Consider the following 15,261-nt stretch of genomic DNA (forward strand, 5'->3'; position numbering starts at 1 on the left):
GGCCACTGCTGGGGGTCAATTTCAAGTGCAATTTTCACGCATTAGTTCTTTCTTCTCTTCACTGACCTCCGTCCTATACACCTGGCAAGTGATGAGCTCTTCAGTCTTCCTGATCCTGATTTTCAGCTGATGAGCCATTATGACCTTTGGAGAGTCACTCGCCTAAATCAAGGCTACCTGATCTTGGCAGTGAGAAAATTTCCCTGCTCCTAATCTGACAGGGCTTCAGTGAGCCGGAGGAGCTTCAAAATCCACATCTTAGGGCATTAGCAGTGACTGGGTTCATTTTGCCTTTCCGCTACTGATTTTTGGGCAAGAATCACTCACAGTGGGGCACTTGCAGTGCCCCATGTCTTTACATAATGAATTTTCTTTTGTGGATTTTCTAATTCTGGGTGAAGTCCCATTAGCCTGTGTTCTCCTGACTTCCTGCACTTTTCCTTCATTACCATCAATTGTAATGATGTTGCTATTTGTGTAATTACTATTTGATGCCTGTCTCCACCACCAAATTGTAAGTTTCCTGCGGCAGGGATCCTGCATGGTTTGTTGTTCGCCACTGTACCCCTTGTATTCAGTTTGTATCCCCTATGTCTAATCTTGTTTGTGTGCATGAAGAGGAAAACATTCTCCTCTGCAACAAGTACTTGGGGTGGGTGGCCTTACTCCAATGCCCCCTGCAGAGGAGTGTGCTCCAAAATTGTTAAAATGTAGAAGATGGGGGGCCCCCTTGAGACTAATTTATCCAGGAGACAAGAGAGCTGAAGGATGATAGAAGGGGCCCTACCAGCTCCTCATCCATTCTCCCACACTATTCCAGTTACAGGAGAATGTATGCTAGTTTTACTGACTTATCTCCAATGGAAATTTCATTGACATTTTTATTATAAAAGTATTTTCATGAAAACACCTTCACCTTTCACACATACACTTTCTTTTTTCTTATAAGCACCTGGTCCTGACCCCTTTGCTTTCCCCACCTGTCTGTCCACTTCTGACCATGGTCCTTATAAAACCAGGACTCTCACACTTTTATCCAATTCTTTATCTCTACTGTCATCAGCTTCCCCATATGTATAAATTACATACAACATCCCTTGGTAATTTTGTCCACCTCCTCTGAATGCTTGTAGTCAGGAAGTTCTTTCTGCTATCTAATCTCAATTCTTCATGCTACAATGTAGGCCTGTTTCCTCTTGTTCTCTTCCCAGTGTGGTTGGTAAACAGCTAGTCACCATCTCTGAGTTGTGACTTTTCTTATATTTCCTTTAAAAAAAAACCTGCACATGTACTTTTTTTTTTTTTTTTTCTGAGATGGAGTCTTGCTCTTGTTGCCCAGGCTGGAGTGCAATGGCACGATCTCGGATCACTGCAACCTCCGCCTCCCTGGCTCAAGCAATTCTTCTGCCTCAGCCTCCTGAGTATCTGGGATTACAAGTGCCCACCACCACACCCAGCTAATTTTTGTATTTTTAGTAGAGACAGGGTTTCTCCATGTTGGCCAGGCTGGTCTCGAACTCCTGACCTCATGATCCACCAGCCTTGGCCTCCCAAAGTGCTGGGATTACAGGCGTGAGCCACTGCGCCCGACCTCTACTTTTCTTATATTTGAAGACTGACCTCTCTTCTTGCTCTCTACCACCTTCCACCCCACCCTTAAACTTCTTGTAGATCAATAATCTTAGTTCCTTTAGCTTTGCACCACAGGTCCCTAGAGTCTCATGTTTGCCTCCTGTTGGCTAAACAAGTCCTGTTGGCCTTTTCCTGACACTTCACAATCAGATTCCCTTGGATCACGCTGGGCTGTTAGCTATCACCTGCCTTGCCATTGTGGAGGGCAGGTGATACCCACCATTTGAGAGACGGGCTACCTCTCTCAAATGAACACTCTTTGGGGCCCCTTGATCAATTTATTTGTCTTTCCCAGAAGAAAGTCTAGCCTCCCTCCCCTTCTGCATTCAGGCTGTTTTTCAGCCTAGACAAATATCTGATATTTGCAGCCCAGAAAATTTACACCTTGGGCCCCAGAAAGGAGTGCAGCCTGAAGCTCTGTGCCCCGCTGCCTCTGTACAATGAGAAGCATTCATAACTCAGAAGGAAGCCCGCAAAGAGAAAAGAAAACCCAGACAACCCCCCATTTCTTTTTCCTTTACAGTAAATAATTTACAAAAACAAATTTTCCTTCCCACAGGCTATACCCACTTTATCACTGGTCCCCAGGGCTAGCCTTTACACATTTCCATACTGTCATGGACTATTTTTAGCAAAGGATGACATTAAATACTAGTTACCCCATGAGCTTCAAACTCATCTCTTCCTCTTGTCAGAAAACTGTCAGTCCTCCCCTTTGGGACCTGCTGGCTACTCATGGCCTAGAGATACTTCCAGGGGTGTGAGAATTACCTACATGGTATGGCTTCAGTGGTTACTCAGAAAGTCTTCTATCTGAAAATATCACCTTTGGCCTGGGTCTGATTATTAGAATTTCAGTGCTAGAGACTCATTTCTTTAGCTCAAATATAACTTCTCCAGGAAGGCTTTTCTGACCTTTTGTTATACTCTTTGACAGAAGTCTATTCCTTTTCTCTCTTGGCATCTAGTTTGTAACTATACTTCATTAGCATGACTATCTGGTTAATGCCTGTCTTCCCCACTCCGTTGACTGTTCTATGACAGCTTTCGTGTGTTTCCCATGATATCTCTAGTACCTGCCACCAAGTCTGGCACATGAAAGTGTGCAATGAATATTTGTTATTGACTGAAGCTATTCATGAACTTAAACATGAATTCTCCAGAGTACTGGTGGGAAAGGATGTGGGCACAGGTGTGTCCAAGACACTAACTTGGGGAGAGGGTCCCAGAGAGTGAGGATGGAACGTTGACCATGAACAACACCTTTCTTCCCCAGTTTACCTGAGACTGCTTTCTTTTTCCACCCTGGTTCTGTCTCCCTTCCTGTCAGCTTGAGGCTTCTTACCTTTCTCAACCCTACCCTGAGGCTTTCATTTATAGGGTATCTGGGAAACAGGTTTGACCAAGGTGCAAACAAGGTTAAAATGCCACCCTGCAGGGCCATCAGCAACTTTTTTTTCCAGAGAGACTTGGGTGGATTATCTATATATTCTCGTGGTAGCACCTTGATACACCCCTGCTTCTGTTACCCACCTCAGAAGGGACCTCGTGGAGACTGAAGCCAGAGATGCACAGATAGGAAGCCACAGCCCCCAGGCTCCTCTGATGCCCACCCTTGACTGCACCCCTTGGTTCTACCCTGCTCAACTCTTCTTGTTCTGCTGGGCTTTCTCCAGGATAAGAGGGAGGTGCCTCCCTACTCCCAGGCCCCGAAGGCCTCTGCCTCCCCAGGGCTAGCCTAGGTTCCCAAGGAGAGGGTGCTAGGGTCCAGTTTGCCCTGTGTCAGAGAGGGGCAATGAGGGGAGGGCCAGAGTGGGCCTTTCTCTCTTGCTCCTGAATCAATGGTGACTCTGGGTTCCAGCCCAGAAGGAATCAAAAGTGTCCCCACCCCAGGCCATCCCCTTCCTACTCAAGAGCCCTGCTGGACTAGCGAGGTTCTCCTCCCCTCTCCCAATCTGAAAGCCCTGCTGCTTTCCATCGTGCCAAAGCCAACCCATTCTTTCAGGCCCTGCTGGAAACTGCCGCCATAAAGAGACTCTCCCTTCCTAGTTTGCTTTGGCACCATCCAAGCTCCAGACCTGCAGACCCCAGGAGCAGTAAGCTTAAGGCCTTTCCCTTAAGGAGCAGGAGGCTGGACCAGGTTTGCAAAGGCCTGCAGTCACGCCAGTGCTTTGTTCCCCATTGGCCTTGGGTGCAGCTGCTCCACTCCTTCCTGCTATACCCTCAGCTCCTCAGGGCCCTGGTCCTAGCCTCTGACGTCTCCTGTGTCCTCCACAGTGATTAGCAGGATAGGCATTCAATAAATCCTCAGTTGGTACTCAATACATAGCAGGCCCTTGGTCAATAAATGACGGATTGATTAATTGAAGTGCTTGGTCGCTTTGGTACAAGGCCGAATGAGGTGCTGCCGTCATTCATTTCTCTGTGCACCTGGGCAGGCAGATTATGTTGCCTTAAAACTGAGCAGTTCTTTTTCTTATTATTTATTATTTCTTTGTTTTGTTTTCTTTGTTTCTTTTTCTTTTTTACTGCTACAGCCTATGAAACAAAAAGGCAGAGGGGATAGGGAGAAGAAAGGGGCTGGAAGCCTGGGAGGAGTCCCACAAAGGAAAATTCTGCATCTCCATCTCAGGTCCCCTAATTTTCACTGGATTCTGTGATCTGGGGGACTAGGGGTGCCAAGCTCTTCTGAGCCCTGAGATGGTAGTCTTGAGCTTGTCCAAGAACTTATGAGTCAGCTTTGGATACAAATCATGCCTGCTGGTAATTCCCACACCACTTTTTGACTTTGTTTCCCTGTTTCTCCTCTATTTCTTGGAGTGGAGAGCAGTGTCCCCACCTACTCACGGTCTGTGAGCCATTTACTTGATGGCAACACATGTGAGACAGGCTGGGGAAAAGACAAAGGAAGAGAAGAAGAGGAGCTATTGGTTTAGTTACAAACCTTGAGTTAGTGGAATATTAGATTGATGGGGGTATTCTGTGCTGTAGATAGTCACATTTGTTATTAGAGAAATCTGTCATAGAATCTGGCAATACTGACTTCACTGGGGGCTCAGTTCCACTAAGCCGGTAATGTAATTTTCTGAATAGGCCAGGCAGAGAGCTAAGAATCACTGTGAATTCAGGTCAACCTGGGGACTTTGAGACTTCATGGAGCGTGGACTGGGAATTGGCTCTTGAAAGGCCTTCCTTTAAACAGCTCCTCCACCTTCTGGTAAACCCCCTCCAGCTTCCGGTAAACCCTTTCACCTGGTGTCAGTCAGCCTGGAGTTTCCGCCCCCCCCCCAACAACTCCCCCCACCCCAATCCACCCAGTAGTTTCTGAACCAACAAGCAGATACAAAAGGAAGAGGGACTTCTGCGACCTGTTCTGGGGCCTCTCCATGCACCACGCAGTTTCTTTAGCAGTGCATTATCAGGTGATAGTAGGTTCCACCCTGCCACCTCCAAAATGCCTCAAGCCAAACTAAGTCCACTCCAGCTTGCCTGTCTGCTTACATTTACTGCTGAGTGTGGAGGCTGAGTGTGGGACTGGGTCAGGCTTTGCTGCCTGGCATTTGCCTCTGAGCAGACTGCTTGCCTGACACTGGGGAGAGTAGACTTTTCCTTGGGAAGTATGATGAGCTTGACTTGGACCCCCAGCAGGCTTCCAAATGCCTGTCCCCAGGGAAGCCTACCACTGAGCAAGCAGAAGTGTGATGCCTCAGTAACCTGGCTCTGTTACATAAGATGTGCTAGTTATGAGTCAGGGCCCTCAGGCTGGCCTAGGCCCAGCCTAGTCTGGGAGTGAGGCTAAACGGCAGCGCTGAAGGAGGGGTGTCTTGGGAGTGGGGTAAGCCAGGAAGGAGCTGCTGGAGTCGCTTCCTTTCCTCTCACTTCTCACCCCCTTCTTCCTTAGGGATAGCTCTAGCCAATCACCAGCCTAGATTGCACGGAGCCGGAATCCTGGCCAGACCCCTAAGCTGTGAACAGCTGCTCTCCATCTCCCCTGAAGAGAAGATTAGAAGAAGTGGGTTGAATACTCAAGCCTATTCTGTGAGTAAAGTCTTCCTTCGAGGAAGGATGGGGAAGGTCCCTGTGTGCTCTGTCCATAGGCAGGGGCCCGATTTCTGGCTGGACCTATTTGAGGAAAGTGGCTCCCAGGAGAGAAAGGCCAATGGTGAGCCTGGATCATCAGTGATCCAGCCTGCTTCCAGCTCTTGTTTTCCCTTGGGCTAGTATCTGCACAATGGGAAGCTTCCCATTCAGTCTTCTGTGCTGGCTGGGATCTTAATGCCTCTTATACAGTTTCCAGAAGGGCCACAGCTACTTTGGGGCAGGAATTTTCAGCTAGAAGGTACAAGTGAACTTGCCTTGCCTACTGATGAAATTCCCTCCTGCCTGGAATAGAATCGAGAAAAGCTTGCTTTCTGCTCTCACAGATCGCATCTTAGCCCCACTCCAACTCTAGTTAAGCTGGATTTCAGCATGGTAGATAGTGGCCTCCAAAAGACATTTTCCCTGACCTGACTCTTCATCAAACCTAGGTTGCCCTGAAACTGGGATCTAGCCTTCTGGCCTTCATGGGGCTCCTCCTAGCCCATGGGGTTCTGTGGAGGGCCTTTTCTGCCAAAGCTGTGGTGCTACAGCAATGCCCTAACCCTTGTCCCATTATTGCAGACTTTGGGACAGCACAGTATGTTCTGGGCCATTATTGCTCTCTTTATTTAAAAGGAAATTTCATCTTTATGACCCCTGTGGTCATGGACTCCTCTCCCTTGAGTTCACTGAGCACACAAAATACCCCATCAAATGAACCCATGTTTTAGTCTCAACTTAGCACATTGGTTTCTCCAGGGTTCAAGAGGCTATTGCACGATACCAACCAATTTGTTATATAAGCCCAGCCAGCCATGGCAGATTATGGCTTTACAGTTATCTCTAGGGATAGCTTACATAAGAAGAAGAGAAAGTTCAGGTAGGAGCAGAATCACGATGAGCAAACAGCGCAACAGCCACCACCAGGTGCAGACATGGCCAAACTCATTCCTCCCAACCAACCCACCCACCAGGTGGGGGCAAGAACTCTGCAGGGTTCCATCACCCAGGATGCCTAGAGGTCTTGGCAGTCTTGGCCAGATACATCCATCTCCATTTCACCCAGACTCCCTGGCCTTCAGTACCTGATCTGGAAAGGAGCCAACCCTCTACCTGGAATGGAGAGCTTGTTGGATTATCTGTAAGTGCAAATATAAGCAGGAGTGTTAACCTTCTCTTCAGGCAGGGAAGAAAACTAAGGTCACCCTGGAAAGCATTATTTGCTGAGGTGTGGACTCAGTAAATAATAGTCCACTCCTGGCAAAAACTGAGTAGATGAAATTCAAGCTCTGTGCTTCCCACCTTTCTTTAAGAGCATGAACTTTCCAAACAGATCTTTTGAACTCTCATGCTGTCCAGGCCCCGTGCTGTAACAGCCCAAGCTAGGCCTTCCATGGACTCCAGCCCCATCTCTCTACCTCTCTCCTCCAAAGTTGGCTTTGCCACATTCCAGTCCCATAGGACCCTATTCCCAGTGGGCTGTCACCATGACCGGAGGTCTGATAAACAAATCCATACAAAGTAATTAATGGCAAGTAATGGTGTCACATGTTACTCTTTAAAAAGGTACGCTAGACCTTGGCCATTCATGAAAGATACACACTAAAACTTTTGCCAGTCTCCAACTCATGGATGCAATCTCCAAAGCATGTCATTTCCCCCATAAAAAGTCTATTCCCAGGCAGCACCATCACTTTGCCAAACTTTGTAGCTTTCTCTTCGTTGTAATCACTAGCACCAGCAGCTGGCTTAGAGAGGGAGCATTCTCCTCAAGGAATGCCCTGAGACATTTGCACATTTTATGACAGGTTCCTACATATGTGTGGACTACGAGCAGTAGACCACAAAATTGTGTTGAAAAGTAGGTGCTGGGCAATGCCACTCCTAGGTATATACCCCAAAGAATTAAAAGCAGGGACTTGAACAGATACTTGTACACCAGTGTTCATAGCAGCATTCTTCATAATAGCCAAAAGAGGGCAACAACCTAAGTGTCCACTGACAGATGAATGGATAAGCAAAAGAGGTATATCCATACAATGGAATTTTATTCAGCCATAAAAAGAATGAAGTACTGATATGTGCTACAACATGGATGAACTTTAAAACATGTTGAGTGAAAGAAATCAGACACAAAATATTGTATGATTCAATTTATATGAAATATCTAAATAGGCAAATCCGTAGAGACAGAAAGTAGAATAGAGGTTACCAGGGGATAGTGGGAGGGGAAAATAGGGAAACGGTGAGTTATTCTTTAATGGGTACAGAGTTTTTGTTTGGGATGATGACAAAATTTTGGGAATGATAATGGTTGCACAACATTGTTAATATACCTAATGCTATTGAATCGTACACTTAGAAATGGTTAAAATGGCAAATTTTATATCTATTTTACCACTATATATATATGTACTATGTACAATATATGCATATAATACATCTCTCTCTTTCTCTTTCACACACACACACACACACACACACACACACACACACACACACACACACTAGTAGATGTGGGGTAGGGCACCAGGCTCACTCATTGGTGAAAGGACCGGTCCCCACATACTAGTCTCCTTGCACATGTGATTCACATCTGTGCCTCAGCAAAAAGACAGTTTCTTACCAGTCTGAGTTCTCATGAAGTATCCAAACCATGAATGTTAAGTTTGCAAATGTATTTGTGCTTTTAATGGAGAATGTCCCTTAATCCAAGAATGCCTATTCTTTGTCAGACCACTAGGCACTCAGGAAATAGTTATTTTAAATTACTTTGGGCTATGAAAGGACTTTTGAAGCTTGATACCAAAAGCAAAAATCACAAAGGCAAAGAATGACAGGCTTAACCACACAGAAACCCAAAACCGCTCTATAGCAAGTAACTCCATCCTCAAAATCAAATGGTAAATTAGTTGACAATGCGTTGCAATCTCTAATACAGGGTTTCTCACAGTGTGGTCTACATACCAGCGGTGCTCTGGGAGAGGAATTTTAGATGGTACATGGACAGAGAACTGAATCTTAAATAGTATGAACTTAGGCACTGCAGCAGGCAGCCACTCAAATCATGCCGTGTGAGTGGCCACCACCTCAGAAGCCAGGTCCAGGAATATACATTATGAAATTACTTGTTCTGAGACTCACTTAGAGAAGCACAAATAATTTTTTGCACAAATTTTTCTTGAAAACCTGATCTCTGAATCTATATCCTTCCCCTTTGTTACTATATTAATAGGGGATATTAAATGAATTAGCACACATAAAGCAATTAGAAATGTTTGCTATTTTTATCATTTTCTGAGCATTTATATATGGGAACCAGTTGGGGCCAGGTCAGAAGCTTAAAGGTAGAATCCTAGGGTTTTTAGAGCTGGAAGGGAAATCGGATTCAGAGTATTTCAGACCACACTAGCCAGGTACGCTCTGGGGTCAAAGGTAGAATAGAGCTGATTAAGAGGTTTTGGGTAAAATCTTAGAAAAAAATTTTAGGTTACAGCAACAGCAATCACAACAAATACTGTCAAAGCTCCCGTTACAGGTTGTTATACCTTACAGGTCAGAAAAATTAAGGAAGGCTCTTCAAATGTCAACTTGGGAAGCTTTTTCATATGCTACGTTTAAATTGGAAACTTCTGCTGTTTGCCCAGAATATTCTATCTCCCTCCTAAGTTTTCCAGTATTAGAAGCATATTCAAATGACAAGGGGGAAGTCCCCTAACAACAGGGTGACCAACCATCCCAGTTTCCCTAGGACTGTTCCAGTTTGAGCACAGGCAGTCCTATGTCACAGGACTGGGATGGTTGGTTTCCCTACCTAATAAGGACATTTTGACCATTTGGAAAGGTTCTGAGCTCACATTTACCTCTGCTTCATAGACAATTCTTAAGTGTTACAAGAATTTCTTTAGCATTAGTTTAGTTACTGAGTGTTCTTAACAATTCTTTCTTCATAGACAATTCAGGCTCTGCTCTTCATTGTGAGGCATTGGGCAAGATACTTAATTTTTTCCAAGCCTCAATTTCCTTCTTTATAAAATGAAAATGGGTGATAATAGTACCCATTTGGTCGGGCGCAGTGGCTCATGCCTGTAATCCTAGCACTTTGGGAGGCCAAGGCTGGTGGATCATTTGAGATCAGGAGTTCGAGACCAGCCTGACTAATATGGTGAAACCCCATCTCTACGAAAAATACAAAAATTAGCCGAGTGTGGTGGCGTGCGCCTGTAGTCCCAGCTACTGAGGAGGCTGAGACAGGGGAATTGCTTGAACCCAGGAGGTGGAGACTGCAGTGAGCTGAGATCGTGTCACTGCACTCCAGCCTGGGCGACAGAACAAGACTCCGTCTCAAAATAAATAAATAAATAAATAAATAAATAAATAAATCCATTCCAAAGAGTTGATGTAAATATTAAATTAGATTATGCAGGTACATTGTGAATGTTCAAGAAGTGTTAGTTATTAATCTGTTATGGTTATTAGTTACATAATACAAGATTGAAAGGATGGTGTTTAAAATACACTTCTTCCCCAACCCAATTGTTTACAGGTACCGTTTACATACCAACAGGCTGCATGCCCATTCTCACTGATTCGTATGTATATACACAGCACTATCAGGACTTCCATCAGGCTATGAGAGTTACTGCATGTGGTTAAAACGGAAGGAAAACAACTTTTAAACATTAATAAGGATTTTCTAGCACAGTAAAAAGTTGTAAAATCTTTACAAGGGGCCATGTCAATATTTAAGTAGTCATCCAACTAAAGAAACCTTTATTGAATATTGGCTGTATAACTAAAAGCCAAGGGAAAACCAAGCAAGTAAAACACAGCCCTGCCCTCAAATTGCTTATACTCTTGTGTTCCAAGGAAACCAAGAACGAAGCTGGGAGCCAGGGACAGGTCAAAGCAGACAAACCAGATGTAAATCAAGAATGTGCCCTGCCCTTCTTCCTAAAAATATAGGAGCCCTCTTGGCAGAGGAATGGACTGCAGGAGGAGGAGTGGGAGACTAGCTTCTGCACAGGAGAGGCCTTGAAAGTTGACAAAGGAAAAAAGCACCCAACAGGAACCTGAAATGTCAAATCATTAAATTGAATAGAAGTAAAAACGATGGCTGAAGTATGATGATAGAAACCCAGGGAATTTAATGAAGTAACAAGGGATATGTTCACTTAGGAGAAGGCTGTCTACCCCAGATATTGGAGAAGCCCCATGACCAGCAATAATCGTCTTCTGGTTTGCTAATGAGCATGTCATACTGGGCAAAACCTAAACCGAATTCAGAATCCCCAGTCTCTAAGGTCCCAATTGTCAAGGAAAACAAGAGGGGATCAGTGGCTCATGCCTGTGATCCTGGCACTTTGGGAGGCTGAGGTGGGCAGGTCGCTTAAGCCCAGGAGTTCGAGACCAGCCTGCACAACATGGCAAGATCCCGTATCTATAAAAAAAAAAATACAAAAATTAGCTGGGCATGGTGGTGTGTGCCTGTAGTCCAAGCTACTTGGGAGGCTGAAGTGGGAGGATTGATGGAGCCCAGGAGTTTGAGGCTGCAGTGAGCTGTGATCATGCAACTGCACTCCAGCCTGGGTGACAGAGTGAGACCCTGTCTCAGGAAAAAAAATAAAAATAAAAATAAATAAAAGCAAGAGAATGCTTTGCCCTCTTAGAACTATAAGACTGTTACCACAGGACCCTGTTATTCCCAGCCTTAGCGAAGCCTGAGAGCTTGCTGGTTAGCTCCTCACTGGTTTTGAACGCTGAGTGAGTTGCTCTGATCCAAGGAGGCAGGGTGCTCACATAAACCTTCCCTACAATTTGCGCTTCTCCCTCAACCAATACCTATAATGCCACCCCACTACATCTCCACCCTGTAGCATTTCCAGGCTTTGCCGAAAACCAAGAGTCAATAAACTCGTATTAGTGGAGTAGACGACAAAGGAGGTATTCCCTTTCCACAAACCCAAACAACCAGGATGCTCCCGAGGTGTGGCAGAAGGAAACACTTTGATCTCAGGCTTTTAGCCTCACACTTCCCTCACCCAGGTTTGACCCTCCTAGGCCCAGAACCAGAGGAAGCGCCCCCTCTCACACTTTCCTAAAGCCTGGAGTGGCAGTTTCTCTCCCAGTTGAACAAATGCAAATGCTACAAGCGCTCTTTCCAGGTTTTTCTACTACCCCTCCCCCACTGCCACTCTCCAACAGAGACAGGCGGGATCCTTAGGAGCCTGTTAGGGCTTTCGCTTGGCAGGATTTCAGCGTCTGTGGGCTGAATACACTTGTAGTAATGTTTCACTAGAAATGAAGATTCCCTCGAAACCTTTCTGCCCGCAGCCTGGTTTATTTTATTTTATTATTTTTAAAAATTCAGCCTGGTTTATTTTAGACAATGAGATAATTTGATGCCTAAAGTGAAATAATAGATGAGAAAGGGCTTCAATGGTGTCGAAAATGCCCGAGGAATACGACTTGTTATAATAACACTAACGAGGTTAGCGGCCCTGCTTGTCTTGCCCAGAATCACTGGGGCTGGGCTGAGCGGGAGGCGATGGTGGATTTGTCTTGGGGCAAGGGAGGCAAACCTGCTCTTAGCATTAAGTGAGAATAGCGCCTGCCTTTCTCGATTGTTTTTAAAATTTCCTATTTGAGCCTGCTTGCATTCCAAATATTTTGTAGGTGCTCAGAATTTCTTATCACTTTGTCTGGGCACATCGCCTGCCTACAACCTAGAATCTCAGAGCTAAAAGGAACCTTGGAGAGACTAGAGAGGTCAGGCGACTTGCTCAGGCTCATACAAACAGGTGAAGCCATAACTTGTACTACAACCCAGGTCTTCCACAGTGGCGATGTCTCTCTTACATAACCTGTGTTGTTGAGCAAGAATAAATCCTCACTTATACACTCACACACACATGTTGGTGCCCTATCCTGATGGCGCTAAGGACACTAAATCCATGGCTGGGTTTCCTGATGTTGTCTGCCCTGCCTCTAAATTGCCTCAGTTGTTCCCAGAGACACTCTTGCCAGAGTGTCTCAAACTGAAGGACAGCAGCTGCCTTGGGTCTTCCCATTGTGTTTTTTCCCTCCCTTGTCCTCTCCTTGCCTCCCCAGCAGGATTTCTAGAAAGCTTGACCGGTACTCCAATACACGCCTGCAACGACATGGATTCATCCGCCCTCCTGCCACACATAGTTCTTGAGGCACTCAAGATATCCTAGGGTGCTCTCTGGGGTTGCGCTTAGCTTACATTTGAAATTTAAGGCTGTGATCCATGGAGGAGGCGAATCCCTCCCATCCAGAGGCTCAAGAAATTCTCACAAGTCTCCGATTTTTAAAAATTTCCCCCTCCCCATCTCCCTCTCCTACCACCAGCAGTTTAATTTCTCTTGACATTTTGCTTGCCCTCACTGTCAGTCAGGGGCACTCAGTAATTTTAAAGCCCTTGTAGTTTCAATCTGATTTTGCACATTTGAGATGGGCTTTTGAGAAGGGTAGAACTTGGAACTCAAGAAGACCCCATGGCAGAATCTCCAAAGGGGCTATGGAAATGTATGCATTTGAGGAGGGGGTACTTTCAGCTACCTCCAAACCATCTGGGGTCTGCCCACCTTCTAGGCCCCAGCGTCCCCATCAGAAAGCCTTTGCAGGCAGCTTTCAGAATAGGGCTTGCACCTGCCAGGCCTCCCCTCAGCTCCGCGGTACTCCAGGCAACCTCAAGGTCCAGTCACTGTAGCCTGAGTCAGACCTCCCCAGTACCCCTCCTGAACTTCCTAGTTGCCCCTTTTGCCAGAGATGAGGGTGCAGCAGAGGCTGGTGGGAGCAAGGACTGAGTTACCGCCGTGTGCCGAGCCACCCACCTGTGGAAGAAGAGCAGGATGGAGAGCATGGTCTGGTCGATGTTGCGGTTGCAGATGCCCTCGTTGATCAGGTAGCAGGGGTCCCGCAGCACCGGCTCTAGCGAATCCTGCCGCATTATGCTGTTGAGCTTGTCGGTATTGAGGTTCTCAAAGACCAGCTTTTCCTGCAGCTGCCGAAAGTTGCTCACTATAGGGCTGCCCGGGTTGTTGTTCTCCCCGCTGCTGCCTCGCTGGAGCCCACTCCGATGGGCCAGGTCCAGGCAGCAGTTGCAGCAGTCGAGGCCGACAGGTGAGCGGCAATCGAGCTTGGACTGGGCCATCTCAGGCTCGGAGGTCGCCTGGCCTGCGAGGTCAGGGGCGGCTGGCAGGTGCGCGCCCACCGAGCTGGCCTGAGGGGACTCCAGGGTGCCTGGAAAAGACAAGCTGTGAGGAAAAGAGTTGGAAATTAGCGCCTAAAGCCAGCCACCTTCGGCTTGGCCCCCTTCTGGCTGTACTGCTCCGGGTGCGAATAGAAACAGCTGGACAAACAGCTCCGAGCGGATCCTTCGGGCTCACTTCCTCCTCTTCCTCCTTCTCCTCCCCCTCCTCTTGAGGCTGGGGCCGCCCCCCTGAGGTGCCACACGCGGCCCCAGCGCAGTCCCAAGTTTCCCAAGTGTGAGCGGGGATTGGGGCGGACCTGTGGAGGCAGGAAGGGCGGGCAGCAGGGCAGAGGGAGAGCCAGGGCGCGCCCTTGCTCCCTCCCTCCTTTGCTCCCTCCCTCCCCGGTTTGCAGGCTCTCAGGCTCTCGGGCTCCCCTGGGCTGTGACGGCTGAGCGGTGGCAGGAGCTGAGAGCGAGTGAGCTAGTGAGCGGTCTGCACGCCCGGGAGTCAGCACTGGGATATGACAGCATGTAAATTACCCTAGAGGGGACGACGGAGGACGGTCCTCCGCCGCTTCTCCGGCTGGCGGGCGGGGGCCCCGAGCGGGCTGGATCCTGTCCCTCCACCCCTCGCCCCACCCCGCCCGCACCCTTGTGCCCTGGCATCCACGCTGCCGCTCGCACCCTCGCCCGCGCTCCTGGGAGCCGGCCCGGCTCTCACTCTCTCGGCGAGCCGGACGCTTCGGTTCAGGCTCTTTCAACGCTCATGGCGCATCCTCCGCCAGAAATACGCACGCCGCCCACCCGGACTGCCGTACCCCCTCAGTGGCCCGGTCTCGCGGGGCTCGAGCTCGGCGTGAGGGCAAATGTCTCTAGTCTCACCTCGAATGGGTCCCCCTACAGAAGAGACGACGCCCTCGAGAGCCCCAAGTGTTGTAGCCTTAAACTGCCGCCCTCCAAAGCCCCCCTTTTTCTGGGGGGGGGGGGGCCTGCAAGGAGAGCGGTTGCCTCTGCAGAGAGTCAGAGAGTGCCAGGCACACATTAGGAGTACCCAATAAATGCCGTAAGCAAAACTCACAGAAGCACGCTCAAACTCTCCTCAGTTTATGTCTCTTTCTGCTTACTTAACGATATCGTCACCTCCTTTCCCCAGCTCGCTGTGTTCTCTCTTCCCTGAACCCCTCAGAGGCAGTCTCTGTCCCGGTTTCCCTCTGCCCCTTCGCCGTCACTCCTCAGTCCTCCGCTTCCTTCTCTCTGCTCTTCTGCTTCCACTCATTCCACTATTTCCCTTATTTTTTCTCTTTTCTTTACCCATTTCTTCTACTTTCTCCCCC

The 15,261-nt window shown here is 47.6% G+C and overlaps 1 protein-coding gene across 7 annotated transcripts in view; it reads right to left on the reverse strand.

The window, feature by feature from the left end:
• The window catches only part of TSC22D3 (TSC22 domain family member 3), a 64,580-nt gene that overhangs the window by 48,564 nt on the left and 755 nt on the right, over positions 1-15,261 (reverse strand). The window contains exons 1-2 of one of the 7 annotated variants that reach the window (XM_055375487.1): positions 14,810-14,886; positions 13,569-13,977 (exon numbers count right to left, since the gene is read on the reverse strand). In XM_055375487.1, coding sequence (XP_055231462.1) covers positions 13,569-13,888 — 320 coding nt within the window. In that variant the 5' untranslated portion in view covers positions 13,889-13,977; positions 14,810-14,886. The other 6 variants (XM_055375486.1, XM_055375485.2, XM_055375484.1 and 3 more) reach the window with 6 other exon arrangements.

The sequence above is a fragment of the Gorilla gorilla genome, chromosome X (genome assembly GCF_029281585.2).
Source record: "Gorilla gorilla gorilla isolate KB3781 chromosome X, NHGRI_mGorGor1-v2.1_pri, whole genome shotgun sequence".
In the NCBI taxonomy this organism is placed as follows: domain Eukaryota; kingdom Metazoa; phylum Chordata; class Mammalia; order Primates; family Hominidae; genus Gorilla; species Gorilla gorilla.